Raw genomic sequence first — 22,698 nt, forward strand, 5'->3', positions numbered from 1 at the left:
CCACTCCAAAAGCAGGGATTCAGTTTTGGTTCTACTTAGTTACATTCTTTGGTCTCTCTTTGGCAGCAGAAGCATGAAAATATTGTTGCCAAGCCTGCAGGGTGGCTAGCCCACAATAAAGCCTGTGTCACCACATCTACACTGCTGTTGTGACAATGCATGTGATGTAGAATAAAGCCTACCCATGCTATAATCACACCTTCATTTGCAGTGTAGACATATTCTGTGTTACATGTTCTGGATTGTTACCTGGGGGCAGCTTAACTACTAACTATAGATAGGTAAATACAGAGCAGTCCTGCAACTCCTGGTGATCAAGCCATTGGCACCATTTGGCAGAGGAGTACAGTTTTCCTCCTCTGGAAAAAATAAGTCAAGAGCTTGTTTATATGAAAATTTGGTTCACAGCAAGCTGGGGCATAAGTCTACCTCAAACTAGCCTGCTGCGCACATAGTGTTCACATGGACGCTGCTGCCACTTTAAAACAGGATTAAAGCACATTAGGGAACTTCTAGTGTGCACCAGCAGGGTCAACATGAACCCTTAATTCATAACAAGCTGAGGTGTAAATCTATCCCTCACTAGCCAGCTGTGCACTGTGTTCGTCTAGACAAGCTCCAAAATATAAGTGGCTGAGTAGAAGGATGGGTATATAGAGAGTTATAGTCAAGGTATTAATTCTTATCTTAAATCTATATTTCATTGGTTGGTGACCTAAGGAAGATAAATATATCTAAGGGTGCTTGGGGAGAAATGGAGGGTGTTTCTGAGCTCCAACATGGACATGAAAGACCACTCCATCCCCCCACCACTCATCACATTTGTAGCTGCGAGTTTCAGGACAGGCTGCATGTTCACATCATCATCATCATGTTCCTATTACGCCTCTGGCATTTAGGGCAGTGACGAAGCTCCTCCACTCCTGTCTGTTTCTGGCAAGTCTTGCAATGGTTCCCCAGCTGTGCCTCAGTTTTTTCAGTTCGGTTTCCACAGCTCTTCGCCATATTGTTTTCGGGTGGCCTCGTTTTCGCTTGCCTTCAGGTGTCCATTTTATTGCTACTCTGGTGATGGAATCAGTTTCCATCCGAAGCACATAACCGATCCATCTCCAATGCCTCCTGGCAATGATGGTGCTCAGATCCTCTTGACTGCCCTGTGTCAATAGATCTTGGTTTGAGGTTGTTCTGGGCCAAAAGATACAGAGGGTTTTTCTGAGGCAGGTTGTATGGAATGAAGACAGTTTGGACATGTCAGACTTTCTGATTCCTCAGCATTCTGCACTATAAAGTAGTGTCGAAAGTATGCAGCTCTGATAAATCTTGAGTTTTGGTTTTGTATTTTGATGATGTCCAGACTGTATTTAAGCTCCTGAACATGTTCCTGGCTTTATTGATTTTGTTCCGGATGTCATGCCTTGTTCCACCATCCTGGCTGATGGTGCTGCCAAGTATGTGAATGTTTCTACTTTGGTGAGAACATAATCCTCTATCCGTGATGGTGTGGCAATATTAAAGGTCATGATATCTGTCTTATTGCGTTGATTTTCAGTCCAAGTTGCTGGCTGAATGCGTTGTCGAGATGTTTTTTCTTGTATATGGTGTTGGGTATGTGATAGGAGAGAGACATCATCTGCGAAGTCCAGGTCTTCAAGGGATGAGAAGAGTGTCCATTTTATGCCTCTTGGCATGTCTTCTGTTGTACACCGCATTATCCAGTCGATGGCAATGTTGAAGAGGATTGAAGACATAACACACCCCTGATGTACTCCTGTTTTGACTTCAAAACTAAGCTCACTGTGATCAACACTGCATGTAAAGTTGAAATAGAAGCTTTTGATGATGTTGATTATTGGAAAAGGAATTCCATAAGCCTGCAGAATGCGCCATAGGCTGAACCTGTGAATGCTATCAAAAGCCTTCTCAAAGTCTATGAAATTTATGCAGAGTCGCTGTTGCCATTCTAAGCACTGTTCTGTTCTGTTTCGTAGAGTGAAGATCTGGTCTGTGCATCCATGCCCTTTCTGAAAACCAGCTTTTCTGAGAATGCTATCAACTGCCTCTGATATATGCTGGACTATGATCTTACACAATACTTTGCTTGGCACAGATAAAAGTGTGATACCACGCCAGTTATTACAGTCACTGAGAGTTCCTTTCTTTGGTATCTTCACTATAACATGTTCACAGTTAGACTATAATCCCATAAAGATCAGGTTTCCTAGTGAAACTTTTAAGTATAGCAGGCACTGCCATAATTTAATACCATTTTTTAGCAACCAGACAACACATTTTCTATCTTTCTCATTTTTTTGTACCTCTTTCATATCACTATATATAAATATAATATAGTAGGATAGAGAAGGTAGATGTGGAACTTTTATTCACTCATTTTGATAATAGGAACAAGGGGATATTCAATTAAAATGAAAGATGTCAAATTTAAAATTGATCAAAGGGAACAATTTTTCCAAACGGGAAGATTTTCAAAGGCACAAATGGGAGTCTGTGGAGGTTTGGCACCTAACTATTATTCATGCTTTTGAACCCCACCCCACCCACACTGCTTTATTAGCCTGGGGAACTGATTGCTACAAGATATTGTTTGTATTATCATAGTGCATAGGAGTCTGCACCATGGACCAATCTGCTAGGCGCTGTACAAATACAGAACAGAAAGACAGTCCCTGCTTCAAAGAGCTTACAATCTAAACGTAAGACAACAGATGGATACAGACAGACCCATAAGAGAATATAAAGATGCACTGAGACAATATTGGTCCACATGGTGCTGTGGTCTGAGTACATTAACAACCTAACCATTGTCAGGTTTTTTTGTAGCCTGACAAAGGAGCGGTTTATGGAAGGATTTGAAGGAGAATAATGAAGTGGCTTTGTGGATCACTGAGGCCAAGCGTTTGACAGGCTTCCAAGAAGGAAGGATAACAAGCATACTCAAGAGTTGTTTTTCTAAGGATTAAAGGAGCAAGAATTTTGGAAAGAATATCTTTCAGGACATAAGTAAATCTCTCTTGTAACTATACAAGTCCAGCTGGTGAAAACAATCTCAGACACAATGAAATGAGTTACGTGTGAAGTGCTGAGATCTCAAATGTGAAATTATGCAGAAGGGAAAGAGGCTGCAGTAGATAAAAACAGCCCATTGTGTTATCAGGGGTGCACTTTGCTTTTGATGAATGCTAAAAGAACCTTTAGCCTTGGAAATAAAGAGGATAATTTCTCTCTAGGCAATGGCTGCTCGTGCAAGTCATAAAACAACCGCACCGGAGCCCTAATTTTATAGTGCTTTTTAAATGATTTTGAAATCGTCCAGCTGCTTTGTGCCACAGTGACACAAGGCAGAGATATTCACACTGCCGATAACAAGCATGCATACGCCTGCCCAAGCTGCTCCCAGCAGGCAGTCTGCAGTAGCTGTAATACGTATGGAAAACTGGTACCTGCCAAAGTTGATGGATCACAATAATCTCTTGGTTAGACCAGTCCTGTGAAGTTGCTTTTCCACCAGACACCTGGATATTGAGACTTGTTTGAGGCTGGTCTGTGAGCCATGGGTCATGCATTGCTTGTAATTCTTGTTCTATTTTAATTTGTGACAGGCTGCCAACTATGTGTGTCTCTTAGGCCACACTGTCCTTGAATAACAGAGAAATTCGGATACACTGGGTCTGATTCATTCCTGGGTAACTCCATTGGTTTTGTTGGGTTGACACCAGGGATGAATTTGGCCAATGAGTTTAAATTCATACGTTAGCCAGTTTCCATCTGTTTAGAGGCACACACAATGCAGATGGGTGCTGCTTGATACAGCTCTGCTAAGGTACTACAATCCTGACTTATAACTCCTTCCTGCTGTTCCAACATTGGTCTTCCAGGATTTCAGTTTAAGTCAGCAGAGGTAAAAGAATGCCCTGCTAGCCCATTTGCCCCACCTAGCCATGATGGCCCAGATTTTTATAGGTGTCTAGATGTTGCCGCACTCGATGTCACTTGGGAGTCTAAATTCCCTCAACAGTCAATGGGAGATAGACGCCTATGTGCCTAAATCCCTTTTGAAAATTAGATGTAGGCTCCTGTGTCAGTTAGATGTTGCACCGCTGAGCACAGCAACACATAAATACCTTTACAAATCTGGGCTGGTGACTAAATTTTTCCCATGCCAGTTCCAAGATGGGAACTGTGCGGTCGGGGGCAGGGAGGGAGAATGGGGAATGTAGCTGATCCTGTGAATTTGGGGCATCATTTGTATTTTCTTTATCACCGCAGTTCTCTGTCTCTGTCCAAGGGGCTGACAAGGGAAATGAGAGATGCCTTTCTGTTGCATAAGTAGCGGAGCTGGGCGAAGTGCCAGTCTTGCTTTGTGTGGTCTTTGTTTCCTTTAAAAAATGCAAATTAAACTCCTCAGACCTCAGATTTTCTCGCACTGCTGGGTCCCATGCTACTTGTGTCAATATGCTCAAGAGAGAATTTGGGGGTGAAATGGTGAACCTCTGGGATAAAAAGAAGAAGAATGTATGGCAATTCTAAGTAGGATGCTCAGTAGCTATACAACTGTAAAGTGTTGGATGGGATTTTCAAAGGAGCCAATGGGAGCTAGGTGCCTAATTCCTATTGAAGTTCACTGGGAGCTGGACAACTAACTCTGCTTTGATCTGCCAGCCATGATCTGTAGCAACATCATATTTTGTGGTTGTTCCACTTGGTTTTTACTCGTTCTGTGGTCCCCAATTCAGCTTTCATTCTTGGGCCCCAGTTCAGCAGAGCAGTTCAGCACGATCTGTCCAAGCACTGAAGCAGGTACCTAACTTGGTGGAGCAGGTGCCCACTTCCCACTGAAGTCAATGTTTAAGTGCTGGGCTGACAGGGACTACTGACCTGGGGCCTCAGATTTTAACTTGCAGGCGTAGCTCATGCATGTAGAGAAGTGAAGATGGGCAAGTGGTTGGAGAAAGACCCAAACCAGACTCCTGTTTAACTGAGCTGAGTCAGAATATATTTTAAGGTTTGATTTTGTTCAGGAAACCAAATACATTTCTCCCTGTTTATCTAATACAAGCTGCTGTTTGTTCTGAATTTAGTTTGGACAAATGATGCAAAATTGGCAGTTCTGGAGACTGAAGTCCTTTGTTTCCCTGCAGAACAGCTACAGCATGGGCAGTGGCAGTACATTCTTCCCCATGTCACCTGGCCGATGCGCCTCAGTTATTTCCTTCTGGGGCGAGAGGGGAGTTCGGTCTCCACAGGCTGTGGGGTCCTTGGCCTCTCAGCTGGGACTGCCAACAAGAGTGAACATTTAAGCTCTAGCACTGGTGGTGGTTTCAGTGATATGGACACTTGTCCAGTAAGAACTGGAGCCCACCGCCTTATTTTCCATGGGCTACCACTCAGCCATTGGATGGTAACAGTCACGGGTTACTACCACCTTGGCTCACCATTGATTACTACCACCTTGAAATGGCAACCGTGAGGAGGATGGCTCTGTATCCCACCCCTCATTAAATGTTTAAAAATGCCACCCTCCTCTCCTTCCATCCTTATTGACAGATATTTGGCTCTTCTTGAAAAGGCAACTGGCCTTCATCCTGACCTAGTCCTTTCCTCTGTCTCCCCCATTCACCTGCTTTTCCCATCCACAGATCCTCCCCAGAGCTGCACTCTGCCTCTGCTGCTGTTGGAGCAGCATCATGCTCCCTAAACTAGGTGCCGTTTCTTCAGAATGCATGGTTGTGATGTTTTGGGGATCACCCAAACCAGTAAGGGGTTCTGTCACTGCCTGCCCTGTCATCTTGGGTGCCTGCATGCTATGCTGCTGTGACTTAGAGCCCTGACACCACTAGCCAGACCATGAGTCTAAAGGTCTCCCCTTTGCTTCCACCAGCCTGGTTCCTCTTTGCAGGGTGATCCCAACAGCCTTTCTGGTCCCAAGTCTCGACAAAGCCGTCTACCCCAAGTTAACTACCAGACACTCTGACTTTTTCCCTCTGGTTCATCACCGCTGAAGGCATGAAACCAGCCCCCCAGTGATAAGTTCCCTTTGGCCCACACAGTGTGCACACCAGAGGCCTGCTTGGGGTAAAAACAAACAAAAGCTTTATTTAAGAGTAATATCTCAGATTCAAAGCTGAAGTCAGAAAGAAAAGCAAACACATACAAGTTACACAGAAAATAAACGTAAATACACGACTTCAGGCTTTATGCCTCTACATTAGACAAATCCCCTTTTCCAATTGCCTCTGAAGAGTTTCCTGGCATGCCATTAGTCTTAGAGGGAATTTCATTGACCGCTTCCTGTGCCTCAGTTTCTGGATAAAAACTTCAGTTAAAAGTTTAGGGCTTCCACCCCCTTCCCCACCCTCCATGCCTTTTTTCCCCTCCTCTCCTGGCATGGTGACTCATGGTTATTTAGAGTGGGGAAATTCTAGCCAGGATGTCTCTGTGTTTTCCTATTAATGCTAATGGCCCACCATTTGTCTGTTCCTGGATTGTACAATGTTAGGTGCTTGGAGCTAGTCTTGTCTGGATGGGGAGGCAGCCCATCCCTGCCTGCCTGCAAACCCCCTGTTGTGGGGTGGAGCTGAATGTTGCAGCACAGATTATGATCACCATTTCATAGCTACACAAATACAAAAATTCATAACCACAGTCCATATAGCTCATAGTGACCAAGTTCTGAATGTTACAAGCTTTGGTAAAAGACCTTACTTGACATATTTGTATACACAATAACACTGTGTGATTCAATTGCTTTCTCTTTCGGGTTCTGCCCTCCACTCCCACTCCCACCCCCCGTTCTCCCCTGAGGGTGTCGAGACCCTGACTGTCACAATGATGTATTTTTATGGTGCCTCTTAGCCAAGGCAGTTCCAGAAAATACGGGATCACAATGCAAAAATGGTCAAGGAAGCTGAGCTGCGGCGGTAAAAGGGCTGGGATTGATGGAAGGTATGGGGATTATAATTTGTTTATATAGAATCATTGGTGTGTCTGGTGCTTTATAGGTGAAAACAAAAAGAGGAAATCTCTGTCTTAAGGGGCTTATGTCTTATGAGATAGAACAGCAGGACAGCTGACAGTGACAAGGAAGGTTTGGGGAGCAAAAGGGTTGGGGCCAGGGAGAACACTCCTTGGAGGATACAGACTCCCACAGGCAGCAACCAGTGCTTGCTTTTCTGGTGCTTATTTTTTAACATAATGAAATGTATAGCTATTTTTATTATAGAGGGGAGGCTACTGGCTGGGAAGGACAGCTGCATGGAGTGGGATTGGCTGGGGAGCAGTTGGCATCTGGGCAGGAGTGTTGTCATCGCTGGTGAATCTGTAGTTGGTTTGCATGGCTGTCACGGCTTGTGGTGGATGGGAAATATAACCCATCTGAAAGCCTAGATGTGTAACTGACTCATCAGTTCACTTCAGTTTTATGTGAATTAAAGCAGGAGTTTGAAAACTGATTATGGGGCAGAGAGGAAAGCAGGTCTTGCTGTATGCAGCTGTCAGATCGTTCTTCAAAGAAGCATTGATAAATGTCAGGAGCCAGTAACCCCCAGATCTCTGTTTTAAACATTGTTTTCTGCATCTGAGAGATTCTGCTGCAATAACCAGCTGTATTTGCAGCAAGGCTGACACTGCCCTGATCCTCATCAAATGAGAATAGAGGCCTTTTCACCTGTTGTTCTGTTCTTTTTTTTTGAAGAAACCTGATATTTGCTGAATGAGTCACTCAGATAAAACTGTCAAAAAGCAAAGCTTTCCAAACCACAGTGTAACTGTATACACATTCCAAATAAATGAAGTTTCCACATTAAAGTGACACTGTATATATTTTTCATAGTACCCCTAATAATGGTACTTAGTTGCTCTATGAGGGTATTAAAACACACACAATGCAGAATTACACAAGAATGTCCGGTTCTTTGAAAAACAAGAACACCCTCCGTAACCAAATATATTCAACAAACCAAGAAATAGACACAGGGCTAGAGTAGTTGAACAATGCAGGCTGCAGCAATCTCAGGATTTGATGGACAATCAGAAGGTGTGAGATCCAAGCTGTAGTGGGCCAGCTCAGCCTCTTCCAGGGAGAAGTCCACAAGAGAAGAGAGAAAATTCCCAAAGGTTCCACTTGCAGAGTTTCCTATCAGTTGTGCCTAATAGGGTGTGGGGGAGTCATCCCAACCTCATAGATCCTAGTGATTCATAGGAAAGAAACTCCCTTCCACCTCTGAATTCTTGTGTGGTTTTCTGTGACGTCACAGCACCGGTACTGGCTGGGTAGCAGCAGGCACAGGAAGGAGACAGAGAAAGTAAATACAATTTAATGCAGAAATCTGGGCAAGCTGCGGTGGATGGTGTCAAGGAGCATGTGGCGACTCCCCAGCTCCACTCCTGAAACTCCATGAAGTCACAATGAAGGGGCTTCTATAAGATGTTGGCGCAGTGCCAAAGCAGAAACACTGCCAGTAAAAGAACTACCCATGGAAATACCCCCAGGTGAGTACATGGAGGGTTGTTCCAGGCCCACGTTAACCAGGGATGAGTCAAGTTGTTTGACATTTCAAATCCACAAGAACTCTGTGAGTTTGCAAGTTTTGGTTCAAACGCAAATGTGATGAGGTTTGCTTTCAGCTAAGGAGAGGCTGGAAAAGGAATGGAAAATGGGAGAGAGGAAAAATATCCCTGGGGGGAAATGGAACAGACAATGGACAGAGTACCAAGAAAATACAGCACGAGAGTTAAAAAAAGAAAAAAAAAAGAGAGAGAGAGAGGGGAGGGGAGAGTCTCTGATTTTTGAAAGATGTAAGTACAGTGCACTTGTAGCTTCCAAGGCATCCACTCAGGCCAGCCTAGCATTGATAGATTTTTCTCTCCTTAATATAGAGCATAAATGCTGTCATTTACAGAGAAATTCATTCCGCCCTCCCTTTTTGAATTGACTCTCCCTTGGGGGAGCAGGGGTGGGAAAAAGGGAAGCTGTGGGTTTAAACTGTAGAAAAACCAAACATTCACACACACACAAAAGTGGCCCATTCTCAAACTCCATGAGAGGAGAGCCACCCATCTCTAATAGCAGCTAAAGCAAACTGCACCTGACCAAGAGTTAGGGTTGTTGCAGGGTTCTCCTCAGCCAGGATTACTGTGAAATATGGAATCAATACCAGAAGAGCAGCGGATACAAATGGAGACTCAACAGGTGACAATTAGTTCACTGCTTCTTCTTGGAGACAGGCCCAAACCACAAATTGGGATCTAGATTTTGACCTTCCCAAATATCAGGATTATTCAGATCAAGGTTAGGGTTAAGATAGTTTGAGAGAGAGAGAGAGAGAGAGGAGCCAGATGTGAAATTCAGAGCCAGATTCAGGTTCAGATTATGAGATCCCCTGTCCACAAAATTTGGGAGAGGGGTAGGCTTTGGTACTAGAATTTTGGTTCAGATTCATTTAATCTTTTTGCTTCCTTTAACACTCTGCGACACTTCATATTTTTTAGTCACTATTGATCTTTTTTCTTCCCCCCCATATTATAAGAGCTCACACAGGTTTGTCTTGTCTTGCAATTCAACATCTAGGTCGTGTAGCTGTTTCAGGAACCCACGGTTTGGTGAAACGGCGCGGTGCTGGACGATACGTTGGACAGCATCAGTCAGTGAGAAGTGATGGTAGATCATAAGATAAGCCAGCACCAAGGTGGCGGATCTGCTTTTACCAAGGACACAGTGAACTAAGATCTTTCCTGAAAAAGAGAAACAAAGATGAATTGTGCTGCTCCAGTCTGCTCAGAAGTGTCACAATGGGTCTTGGGCTGCTCAGCATATTGATAATGGACTACCCTACCTTTAACCTCTTGGACACTGCTTTGAATACATCCTGGGTCAATGACCAGAAACCATTCTAATGTGATAGTTGTTCATCCTCCAGTATATGAAATAGGTCAGGGGTCTCAGGCACGTTAATTCTGGACAGGTATCTCCTGCTCAAAATGCAGCACTATTATGTGGCATTGTTGGCAGTCTTGGCAGAGAAGCCAAGTACTCATTGGGTCACAGAAACTAGTCAATGCTCTCAAATCCAGAGGTGTTCACTCAATAAAGGCACTGAGGAATATTGGAGGGGTATTGTGGGAGAAGCTTGTAGGGCTGCTGCTGCTGCCTGTGCCATATGTTTCCTGTGGATAACTGGAGGTCAGTGCTCAACATACGGTGCCTCTCATGGGTGTTAAAATAAGTATGGCACTCAAGATGCAACTGGGTCACACAGGTTCTTATACTGGCCTTACAGGGCCAGTACCTATTGTGTTTCACCATAGCTAGTGCAATCTCGCAGCATGCAAGAGGATGCCTACTAAATAGAGGGGGTCAGACTTCAGAGTCCACAAGATATTAGGTATCTCTGAGGTAGATTCCCTCCTGATTCACATCATCTTCTATGGAGCATGGCCCCTGAGGCAGAAAATCCTCTCGGGGGCAGGGGAGGCAGTACTGGCAGAAAGTAGCCCCAACCACCTTCCCTTAACTGGCCTAGAAGGAGCTATCATGGCCCCAAACTAAGCTTGTGGTGGTTGGGAAATTGGGTGTGTCTAGGGTTGCAGGGAGGTGTGTTTATTCAGCACGTCCCTACTGAAGCCTCTGTCAGAATCTACAACTGCCTTCCCTGGTGGATCCTTTCGAGGGAGGTCGTGGTGGGGGAGGAGGGGAAACACTGCCTGCCTTCTCCTTTGGGATGAATCTGCTCTGAAGTGCAGCTCCACTGTTGGCTCTTGGAGGTGCAGTGGATGCTAGCTGGGGTGAATCTAGCCCTCTAAGTAGTACAGTGATCCATTCCATAAGTGAACAGTAATTACTGGTGGTGCTGGCCTGTTTCCTGATGGATTTATAACAGAAGGAAACAGCATGACCCTGGACCTTGTCAATGGCTCATTGACACATCTCTCTGTGATAGCTGGTATCACAAAATCACCTTATTGCAACATCTGCCCTTGGCTGTTTTGTAGCCAGAGAAGGAATGGTTCATGTGCACTTGCATTCTGATGAATCAACACAGAACACTGGTGCCATCATATCCCGGCTGTTATATATTAACCACTCTCTAAACTACAACATCATCCTCCATAGGTCTTTTTCCTTCTGTTCAAAAAAAGGGATTCTGGTCTAGTGATTAAAAGGGGGCCCATGTGGAGCCTGGATGCTTAGTTTTGTCACTGACTTGCTGTGTGATTTTGTGTGTGTTACTTAACCTCTTGGTGTCCCATTTTCCTCCCATTTCTAAAGGGAGACAGCCCATCAGGGCCCTGCTGGCCCAGATGAAAGGAGCTGCAGGGCTGTAGTAGGCCAGTTCGAGGCAGGGACCAGAGGGATGAGGAAAGGTGCACCTCTCTGGCCACAGGAAGTTGAGGGATAACCCAGAGTTTTTGGTTCTGGCTGCATTGTGCATAGCTGGGTTTCCAGGGGAGAGAGGACATGAGAACCTTAAGCGTGAGGTAAGGGTGAAGCTCAAGGGCCCAGTTAGGAAGAAGCCCAGGGAACAAGTAGCAACTAATTGGATTGAGCAATACGTGATGGCTCTTTAGTGGGTTCCTGGGCTGGAAACCCAGAGTAATGGGGGGCCTGGGTTCCCCTACTGGCTACAGGTAAAGTGATGTAAACCCCAAGAAAGGGATGGAGCTTATTTGGGAGCTTGAACAAAGGGCTGAATTTAAAGGGTCCAGAGCCAGGGCTGAAGACCCTACTGAGGGCAAAATAGACCATTTATTGGACTCTTTAATACCCTAGAAGGGGTTCATTCAGACTTTGTGACTTGGCCAGAAGGCCAAGCCATTCAAGACACAGCAAGGCTGGCCTGGGGCGGGGGGGACGGGGCAAGAAAAGGACTATGATACCACACTCTGCCCCTTGGAGGTGCTCCAGAGGTGAGTGTGCTGTGGTAGTCTGCCTCCCAGCGGTGTTGGATAATGTTTGTATGGCACCTGATGGTCCTGGGATAAAAGTACTACATAAGCACAGAGTATTCTCAAGAGAGGCACTTACCATTCAGAGCACTCAGTGCCTTATTAATGTACTCTGAGGCAGGGTAGAAATGCACACGCAGGTTAAAATCAGTTGAATCTTCTGCAGCTATTCCACAATAATGGATTTCCTGGCCATAGAAAGCTTGGTCTCCTTTACTTTCCCATGCGGAATGTGCAGCATTCAGTACATGGGTGATGCCAAGTTTCCTCAGTTCTTCCTTGTCATGTGCAATCAAGCTACGAGAAATTGGGTATTAAAGGTCACAAGAAAAGGTATTAAATGAAAGAGTCTGATGTGGTCAAATCCCTGATGCCCCAATTGACTCTGAATATCACTGAGCAGTTCAGAGCCTGTTACACTTGGAGATCTGTTGTTTGCATGGCATAACACCAAGCATGAGACAGAAAGTTGTAATTTCTAGTCTGATGATCACATAGGAGCTGCACATAGAAAATATGCAATTGTATGTAAATATGGAAAGAGATTTCATCTCTATGAAAATAACCTTCTCTCTCTCTGTGTGAAAGTCCCTATGAGTTTTAATGAGAATTAAAAGCCCGATCCTGAGAGATGCAAAGCTGCCTCCAGTCCCACTGAAGTAGAGGGGTTTTGTTGGCCCTGAGCGCATGACAATGGGTTCAGCATCTCCCAAGATTGAAAGGACATAGTCAAGCTTTTCATTTCGTCTGCAGCCATTCTGACTCGATCTGTAATAATTTCGGAATGCATTTTTGCAGGACTAGGAGTGTTAGCCCACAGAACCTGACTAAATTCCAATGGTTAATTACATTCTGCCTGCTTAAAATTCAGCAGCTAGATTCATTTGTGAAGGGCATTCTTTGTGTTTTGCCCTGAACTGTTGTGCAGCATTCCTTTGCACTGTTCAAAGGCTTTTACTTTCCACCCCAAAGGGCACTGCATTTAATTATGGGTGATGCATGTACATCAATGTAATAGTCAGTTTGTTGAGCACTTAGGATCCTCTGTGATGAACGGCAGCATACAGCAGGCAGTCATTAGTATTTTGCTTTAAAGGAGAGAGGTTAGGGTTGTTTGCACAGTATGAGATAAGAAATTTGGTAGCTAGCTTCCAAGATGAAAAAAGGCTTTATTAGCAAAATATAGTCTTAACTCTAGATTGTTCATTCATTTCTGCTTGCCGAGCAGCCTCCTGAAGTGATTATACAGGGCTAATTCTCAGGAAACAGGCCATCAAAACTAAATCTATGATAGCGCTACGGACTACTGTACCGTATGGCACAGTTCTGATGCTAATTAATCTCCACTGACACAGGCTTGCTCAGAAAGGGCCTGATCCAAAGCCTATTGAACTCAATGGAAAGACTTCTATTGATTCCACCCCCTATTTCTTTCCCTTCCCCTCCAGTAGTTGATGCTTGTGCAAATGGTCCCACGGATTTCAACAGAGGGGGAAAATCCTGTCTGCAGTTCTTGATAAATTCCAGTTAAACCCTTTAGTTTTTCTTTTTACTAATTTCAATTTTTAAATAATTCTGTGCTCTTCTTCAATATTCAAGATCTGCTGCCTTGTTTAGCTGCTCAGCCCTTTCGGCCATTGAATCTTTGCAGAGCATACACAGACACTGTTCTCAACTGTGAATGGAAACCAGGGATTTTTAAAAAATGCTTTTGAAAGAATACAGATTTCCCCTGACATTATTAAACCCTTCAACAAAATAAATGCATTTTAAAATAAAAATGCAATGAAGATAGCCATCAATTGTGGCATGTTGCCAGCATGACAAGGCCTCCGTTACACCATTGCAGGGTCACTAACCTCAAATCCAACAGGTTTGGAAAGCAGATTAGAACTCATGATTTGCACTTGCAGAATTTGAAATGTAAAGTATTGTTTCAATTTTTAAAACATATGTTCTTGTTTCCCCACCACATGCTTGCTCATTATTTTATGCTCTGTTTGTTTATTGCTAAGACTTCCAGTTTTCAAAATATAATCACAGGGAAATGTGGCTAAAGAATCAGTAGTAGCTCCTTCCTTCTCTTATGGTAATTATGATTATTATCTCCAAATATTTAAGCCTGTTGATGGTGCAGGGGGACCTGTTCGATATAAAAACAGGGTTCTAGACTTGCACAGTTGGCAAAATTAATGTTTCTTTATGCATCAGAAAGAAGCAAATACAGGGTGAAATCCTAGCCACCCTGCACAAAATTCATGTCAAAGGGCTTTGTGCAGGTGACCTCTGTAGGGCTGGAATGATATCCTTGTCTCCCAGTTGTTCAGTCCCTAATGACACTTCTCTATTACGATTCCAGATCAGGAAGCCCTCCAAGCATGGAATGTTTATCAACTCCAGTGGGAGTTCTGCATGCAAAGGGCTTTCTGGTTAGGGCCTAATTTATCCACCTTTGAAACTTAAATGCCTTGATCTAGCAAATATTAAGCATGGGAGTAGGCCCACTGGGACTAAGCATGAAGTTAAGCACATACTTAAATACTTAATAAGCAGTAAACACGTATGTTTCCTTTTCTGGATTTCTGCGGCCAACAGTGCAGATTGTACAGTTACTTTAAAGCCATCATGAAAAGAAGTCAGTGTGTGTATTTAAATAAGATAAGAAATTTTACAATTCGGGAAGAGTTGAGAAGCAGCACAGAAAGTGTTAGGAAGGTTAGAGTCTTCTGGGAGAGCTGTAGGACAGAGTTAAATTGGGCTTATAAGAAAAATTTCATCTCTCTTAAGGCCTTGATTCAGCAAAGCCATTAAGCACATGTATAACTTTAAGCACATTCTTACATCTTACTGACTTCAATTGTATTTAAGAGCATACCTAAAGTTAAGCATGTGCTTAAGTGCTTTGCTGAGTCAAGGTCTAAGAATGGGATAGCTACCACAGCTCCAAAATAGAGCAAAAATATTCCAAAAATAACTTTGTATTAAGGGTGCTTGGAGGTCCAGATGGCCTAATGATTGGTGTGTCCAACTTCCAACCCTTTGTTTCCTTGGTCAAGATGCCTCAGTCTTTCAGACAGTGGGCGGTAGGTGTCCCAGACCCTCCCACTTAATCAGGTCCCAGCCGAGGGCCCTGTGTGAGTTGACTCCTGAACAGGGGGCATTCCAAGGAGGGAGTCTAAATCCACTCCCCTGGCCTACTTTAGGGTTGCCAGGTGTCCGGTTTTCGGACCCTGGTGGCTCCAGTCAGCACTGCCGACCAGGCCATTAAAAGTCTGGTCGACGGTGCTGAGAGTCTAAGGTGGGTTAGTCACTACCTGTCCTGCCACTGCGCTGTGCCCCGGAAGCAGCCAGCAGGCCCAGTTCCTAGGCGGGGGGGCCCATGGGGCTCTGCACGCTGCCCCCACCCCGAGCACCAGCTCTGCACTCCCATTGGCCAGGAACTGCGGCCAATGGGAGCTGGGGGGGCGATGCCTGTGGGTGAGAGCAGCACGCGGAGCCTCCTTGGAACCCCCGCCTAGGAGCTGGACCTGCTGCTGGGACACAGTGCGGAGCCAGGACAGGCAGGCCTTAGCCCTGCTGCACTGCTGACCAGGAGCCGCCCGAGGTAAGCCCACGCCCTAACCCTGAGCCCCCCCAAACCCAGAGCCCTGTCCTGCATCCCAAACCCCTCATCCCTGGCCCCACCCCAGAGCCTGCACCCCCAGCCAGAACCCTCACCCCCCTGCACTCCAACCTCCTGCCCCAACCCTGAGCCCCCCCCAACCCGGAGCCCCCTCCTACACCCCAAACCCCTCATCCCCATCTCAGAGCCTGCACCCCAACTCCCTGCCTCAACCCACAGCCCCGTCCTGTACTCCAGATCCCTCGGCCCTACCCCCCAGTTTGTAACCACCTCCTGCACCCCAAATCCCTCATCCCTGGCCCCATCCCAGAGCCCGCACCCCCAGCTGAGAGCCCATATCCCCTCCCAACGCCCTGCCTCAACCCTCAGCCTCCTCCCACATTCCGTATCCCTCGGCTTCAGCCTGGAGCCCCGTCCTGGACCCCAAGCCCCTCATCCCCAGAGCCCATGCCCCCAGCCAGAGCCCCCTCCCACACCCTGAGCCCCTCATTTCTGGCCCCACCCTGGAGCCTGTATTCCCAGTTAGAGCTCTCACCCCCTCCTGCACCTCAACTCCTTGCCCAAGCCCAGTGAAAGTGAGTGAGGGTGGGGAACAGCAACTGAGCCACTGAGGGAGGGGGAATGTAGTGTGCGGGGCCTCAGGGAAGGGGTGGGGCCTCAGGGAAGGGACATGGCTAGGGTGTTCGGTTTTGTGCAATTAGAAAGTTGGCAATCTTAGGCTACTTCCTACCAGTGTCTCTTTAGTTTGGGGCATGGCTCATATAGTTCAATTTGTTGGGATGGCTTGCCTCCCTAGGCACCCTCTCGTGGATCTTGGGCCGCATCCTGATGCGGTCCCAGGCTCCTTCAGGTGGGGCAGCCGTAAGTTTGGTAAAGCCAAACCCCACAATGTCTCTGGGGTGCAGTCACCCAGTTACTGGAGGCTCCTAGCTCTTCTCTGCAATCTCCCTTGGCTGAGAGACAGAACATGCTCCATAGTGGCTGACTTGGCCTGCAGGCTAGTGATCATTCCTTTCAGGTGGGGCTGTAGCTAGCTCCTGCTTCTTCACCAGTCAGCCCTGAATTGAGCCAGGCTCTCTCCTTTTCTACCCCCTCCAGGCCTGGCATTGGCTGCAGGTATAACAGAGTAGGCTTAGCTGGGCCCAAAGGCCATCCTTAATCCCTGCCGTGCTGGCAGGCAGTTTCTCTGCTTCATCACAGACTTATTAACCAAAAGTAATGGCTCCAGTTTAATTTAAAAATGGTTATATTAGTGAGCAAAAAACTCCAGCTGAAGATCAGTTTGCTCTAAAAACAAATTTTAAAATGTTATGTTTTTTTGATGTGAAAATATCCATTTCATGGAAATCTCGTGAAAAACCAAACATGACTCATGAAATGAGAAATATTCTATACCAAATTTAGAGAGCTCTGTGCCTCAGTTATGTGCACAACTTGAGAATGTACTGTTTGGCGCATTTGTAAAATCCATTAATAAAAGAATTGTAATAATTAAATGTAAAATAATAGAGAAACATATTGCACACGGAAATTCTTTCCTAACTGTATTCCTTGGTATGGTAAGTACTTTCTTTAGTGTGTAATGCACACTCCAGTTCTAATCTAAAAGTCAATTTTAAGACTCTTAGTCGTTTAACAGATATCACCAAGTAAAATAGTGAGACAGTTTACATGGATAATCATAAAGAATGGCTCAGTTTCAAATAACACTTACATATCACCTATATACAGGTTAGGCCACACTTCATCCACATGATTTAATTCCATCCTGCAGCTGTCCAAAACACGCTCCAGCTCTTTGACAGAAGGAGTGGCGGATGGGAAACGCTGATGGTTCGGAAGGTTCTGACCATCTTCAGACATTGACCCTTAAGCTAAATCAAAACATAACTAATCTGAGACCCGGTCAGGTACGGTTGCTGAGGAATTGATAGTGGAGCTCCTGCTGAACTATGTTTTCTTTGCTGACACTTGAGGTTTCCAAGCAGCTGGATCTCTTTAAATATGGCATGCCTTATTCCAGCCCCTCTGATTCACTTGGCACCATGTCATGGCTGAAATGGAAACTTTAACTGACAGCACAAAATTATGCAATAAACAAGGTTTAATCACAATATCGCACTGCATGCCCGAATTAAACGATGTTACTGCAGCTCAGAGGAGCAGCCTGAGCTCTCTGCAGAAGAACTGTCATTCTACTCCAGCACTGTTCTAGTATTAGTGGTAGTCAACTAAAAACAGGGAGACCGTTCGTTTTAGAGAAAGGTCCAAAATAAACAAAGTTCAATAAGCTTCCACTGCAGATTTACATGACTCTATCTAGGCTAAATACAATTAAGGACTAGTCCCCACTATGCTTACAAGTTTCTATATCACTAACAACAAAATAATAATTAATGATTACAATGAGCTTTGCTGAAACTGAAGTAACCAAAACCAGGAATGAGACCCACCCCATCTCATTACCCAAATGGAAACCCAGGAAACTCAGAGGAACTTCCAGCCCATTACCTGTGTTTCTGACTCCCTGTCTCTCATGGCTGGTAAAGTTTAACAAAGCACAGCTTGCTCCCATCATGATAACTGAGATCAGCCATGCCTCCTTCCAGGAACTTCCAAAGTCCCTAAAGACCATGGGTCTCTAGCCAGTCCTGAACTTAACCATTGTATACAATGGGAAAAATGTTTTGGCCAGCACAAGGAAAGCAGCCTGCATCTCACCAGCTCTTGTCTAATGCAGGAGCCAACCTAACCTCCTTCATTGTGGGATCCTATATAGCCAGGGTCCCCGTCAACAGGGCAACCATACGGGGACTGTTTATTAGAGTTTTGTGTGGGGTTATGAGAATTTCCCTGTATATACTCTTTATGTAGGATCTGACTGTTCCCTCTAGCATAGCCCTACCTGTGGGAGGGGCTCAGCTGATAAATGTATGCTTTGGATTCTTCTCTCCAAGCACACCCTGGGGCAGTAAGAAGTGGGTACATAAATAAAAGAAAGGAAATAAGGAAAGAAAGAACAGATTGGGGCAGGGCTGGGCAGAGAACATGAGTGGGTTTGTATGACAGGATTGCTTTTGATGGTGGCAGCAGCACTCAGCAGTCCTGGAGGTCCCTTATGGTTTAGGTCTTAAAGCTCATGCTTCAGGGTATCACCTGGTCACCTGCGGGAGTCAGGAAGGGATTTTCCATACACTCCTGATTCCCCATGTTGGATTTTTGTTTTTTGATCTTTTTCCTCTGAAGCTGCAGAGATGGCCATGGCTGGAGATGGGACATTGGACAGGGAGGGTCAGAGCTCGGAGATGGCACCAAGCATTATTTCTCTTGGGTGCTTAACTGGCTATTTCTTGCTCATATGCTCAGGGTCTAACTGATCATCATATGTGGGGTTGGGAAGGAATTTCCCCCCGGCTCAGATTGGTCCCTCCTATTCTTTGTCTGTGCATATAACAGTTTAATCTCCAGTGGGCTGTAACACTTTGATATCATTTTGGTTATTGGATTTAGTGTGCGGGTAGCCTGTGATATACATGAGCTCAGGTTGGATGATCTGGTGGGCCCTTCTGGCCTTAAACTCTGTGACTCTAAGTGCTGGGGCAGGGAGTGCTGTGTGTCCATTAACATTAGTGGAGAGGAGACTGTCAGCACCTCATAGGATTGGGTCTTGTGTATAAAATTATCAGAAGTGCCTAAGGGTCAGGTTTTTAGAGATATTTAGGTACCTAAAGATGCAAATAGGCACCTACCAAGATTTTCAAAAGCACCTGGACACCTAACTCCCATTGAAATCAATGGGAGTTAAGTGCTTTTGAAAACCCCAGTAGGTACCTAGGAACTTTTCAAAATGTTCTTAACTGACTTAAGAGCTCCCCAATCATTTAGGTTTCAGAGTAGCAGCCGTGTTAGTCTGTATCTGTAAAAAGAAAAGGAGTACTTGTGGAACCTTAGAGACTAACAAATTTATTAGAGCATAAGCTTTCGTGAGCTACAGCTCACTTCATCGGATGCATGCAGTGGAAAATATAGTGGGGAGATTTTATATACACAGAGAACATGAAACAATGGGTGTTACCATACAGACTGTAACAAGAGTGGTCAGGAAAGGTGAGCTATTATCAGCAGGAGAGCCGAGCTGGGGGGGAGCCTTTTGTAGTGATAATCAAGGTGGGCCATTTCCAGCAGTTGACAAGAACAGTAGGAGGGGAAATAAACAAGGGGAAATAGTTTTACTTTGTGTAATGACCCATCCACTCCCAGTCTTTATTCAAGCCTCAGTTAATGGTGTCCAGTTTGCAAATTAATTCCAATTCAGCAGTCTCTCGTTGGAGTCTGTTTTTGAAGTTTTTTTGTTGGAGAATTGTGACTTTTAGGTCTGAAATTGAGTGACCAGGGAGGTTGAAGCGTTCTCCGACTGGTTTTTGAATGTTATAATTCTTGATGTCTGATTTGTGTCCATTTATTCTTTTATGTAGAGACTGTCCAGTTTGGCCAATGTACATGGCAGAGGGGCATTGCTGGCACGTGATGGCATATATCACATTGGTAGATGCGCAGGTGAATGAGCCTCTGATAGTGTGGCTGATGTAATTAGGCCCTATGATGGTGTCCCCTGAATAGATATGTGGACACAGTTGGCAACGGGCTTTGTTGCAAGGATAGGTTCCTGGGTTAGTGGTTCTGTTGTGTGGTGTGTGGTGGCTGGTGAGTATTTGCTTCAGGTTGGGAGGCTGTCTGTAAGCAAGGACTGGCCTGTCTCCCAAGATCTGTGAGAGGGACGGGTCATCCTTCAGGATAGGTTGTAGATCCTTGATGATGCATTGGAGAGGTTTTAGTTGGGGGCTGAAGGTGATGGCTAGTGGCGTTCTGTTATTTTCTTTGTTGGGCCTGTCCTGTAGTAGGTAACTTCTGGGTACTCTTCTGGCTCTGTCAATCTGTTTCTTGACTTCAGCAGGTGGGTATTGCAGTTGTAAGAACGCTTGATAGAGATCGTGTAGGTGTTTGTCTCTGTCTGAGGGGTTGGAGCAAATGCGGTTGTATCGTAGAGCTTGGCTGTAGACAATGGATCGTGTGGTGTGGTCTGGGTGAAAGCTGGAGGCATGTAGGTAAGTATATAGCGGTCAGTAGGTTTCCGGTATAGGGTGGTGTTTATGTGACCATCGCTTATTAGCACCGTAGTGTCCAGGAAGTGGATCTCTTGTGTGGACTGGTCCAGGCTGAGGTTGATGGTGGGATGGAAATTGTTGAAATCATGGTGGAGTTCCTCAAAGGCTTCTTTTCCATGGGTCCAGATGATGAAGGTGTAGCATAGCGCAAGTAGAGTAGGGGCCTTAGGGGACAAGAGCTGAGGAAGTGTTGTTCTAAGTCAGCCATAAAAATGTTGGCATACTGTAGGGCCCTGCGGGTACCCATAGCAGTGCCGCTGATTTGAAGGTATACATTCTTTTAAAAACGGTACCCAGTATGAACAAAGTACAAGCTGTGGTGCAGTATACTTGGTATATATGGTCTTGTTCATTTGCCTGCTAATTTGCAAAATTCAGTCACTTGCAATAACAGGTCTTCCAGTTATTAGAGGAAAATGGTGAGTGTAAACTAGTAATGTAGTATCACCTCCTGGCCCTTGAGTATTCATGACTGGTAGTGAGGAAGTTTGTTCTCTTCCGGTAGGTTGCAGCAAGGTGTTTTCTCTCCTTAAAATAATATGGGTCTGATTCTATCACCCTTACTCATGTAGAGTGGTGCCTTATTCCACCAGAAGTGCCATTACAATAAATAAAGCTACTCCTGGGGTAAGGTAATACTCAGTGTCAGTAAGTATGGGGCCCTTTATGAGCAAATAGTAAATGCAGAAAATGCTGACTCTGCACATAAAAATAATGATTTCTAACTGACCAGCTCTTCTGGCAGGAGAACATCATTGTGTTATTTCTGGTATGGATGCCAGTCCAGCTCAACTTCACTTTGTACTTCTCTCATCTACACTACTCAGGAAACAGTACTCGCCAGGACAGTAAATATTAATTTATAACAGGAACAGCTTCTGCAGCTGTGACTTCATGGGACAGATGTTAGGGAGCATGCAAAGCATTATCCTGACAGGGAATTCCATTAATCTCACTCATGTGAGTAATTTTGTCCAGCCGAAAACCATTAAGATACACTATTCCCTTCACATATATTTTATATTTTTGATGCCTTCTCTTCCAGATTCTTAAAGCCTGAATTCTATTGTAATGTGAATGAGTGATAAATTATGATGAAACACTGACTCATACAAATCCCCATTAACCCAAATGGAGAACTTCAAAGCAAACAAATTTCCCCCGCTCCTTTGTGATGTATAAAAGTTGGCTTAAGGCAGTTGCTGCTTTTCAAAACATTTTCCACTTCTATTTTTTTTTAACTTTAGAATGTCCCCCCTTCTATTCCATGGAGCTCTTTGGCAAGATTTTGGAGAACCTGAATAGTCATGTCACAAAGCTGTGATCTGTGGTCACACCCCGATTCAACAAAGCAATTGAGCTCATGTTGAAACAAGGCCTGGGTTTAAGCATATGCGTAGTGCTGGGTTGAATCAGAATCCAAGCCGGCTCTGTCTACACTACTCCACAGTTCAGAATATGGAGGTGTGAATAGCAGAATGCACCAAAGACTTTGTAAATCGCCTGCAGCAAAAACAGGGAACGGATCAGTCCTGATATTTCAAATGGAAAAAAACAAGGAGAAACGTGTTTACTTAATCTGGCGGGGGAAAGTTATTATAAGGTCATTTAGTCAATAAATCACTCTGAAGAAACAAAGGACAAAAGCAGATTTAGCTTTGTTTCACAGTTCACCAGAAGGTAACTGGCTAATTTCCAGATAGATCGGTAATGCCAAATTTGAATACCTTTATATTAAAAGTGGTATAGTTTGTAGCTAAAAGTGTGATTTTTTTTAAACCAATTGTATCGAATGTAATATGAACACATTTACTTTGATTTAAACCTGGTTTGTATCAGTTTATCTTAACTAATTATTTAAATGAACTTAGTTCCGTATTAGGCTACATTGTTGTAACCAGGTTTAAATCAAACTGAGTCTCTTTCTTCCAGTTTAACGAAATTGGTTTTTAA

At 44.7% G+C, this 22,698-nt stretch overlaps 1 protein-coding gene across 1 annotated transcript; it reads right to left on the bottom strand.

Moving 5' to 3' along the window:
- Positions 1 to 9,535: 9,535 nt before the first annotated feature.
- Positions 9,536 to 17,443, bottom strand: LOC144268180 (dual specificity protein phosphatase 26-like). Its single transcript, XM_077822832.1, has 3 exons — positions 17,295 to 17,443; positions 12,038 to 12,255; positions 9,536 to 9,747 (listed from the first exon to the last, which is right to left on the bottom strand). Exons 1-3 carry the CDS (start codon positions 17,441 to 17,443, stop codon positions 9,536 to 9,538), a joined length of 579 nt encoding a protein of 192 aa, XP_077678958.1.
- Positions 17,444 to 22,698: the final 5,255 nt, after the last annotated feature.

The sequence above is a fragment of the Eretmochelys imbricata genome, chromosome 7 (assembly GCF_965152235.1).
Source record: "Eretmochelys imbricata isolate rEreImb1 chromosome 7, rEreImb1.hap1, whole genome shotgun sequence".
Taxonomy (NCBI): Eukaryota; Metazoa; Chordata; order Testudines; family Cheloniidae; genus Eretmochelys; species Eretmochelys imbricata.

Excerpts from the sequence above, each read along its gene's own strand:
- LOC144268180 (XM_077822832.1), bottom strand. The coding sequence starts at position 17,443 with ATGTCTGAAGATGGTCAGAACCTTCCGAACCATCAGCGTTTCCCATCC. Across the intron at positions 12,256-17,294 it reads AACCTGTATATAGGTGATAT|CTTGATTGCACATGACAAGG; the intron begins GTAAGTGTTATT and ends AATTTCTCGTAG. Across the intron at positions 9,748-12,037 it reads GGCACTGAGTGCTCTGAATG|GAAAGATCTTAGTTCACTGT; the intron begins GTAAGTGCCTCT and ends TCTCTTTTTCAG.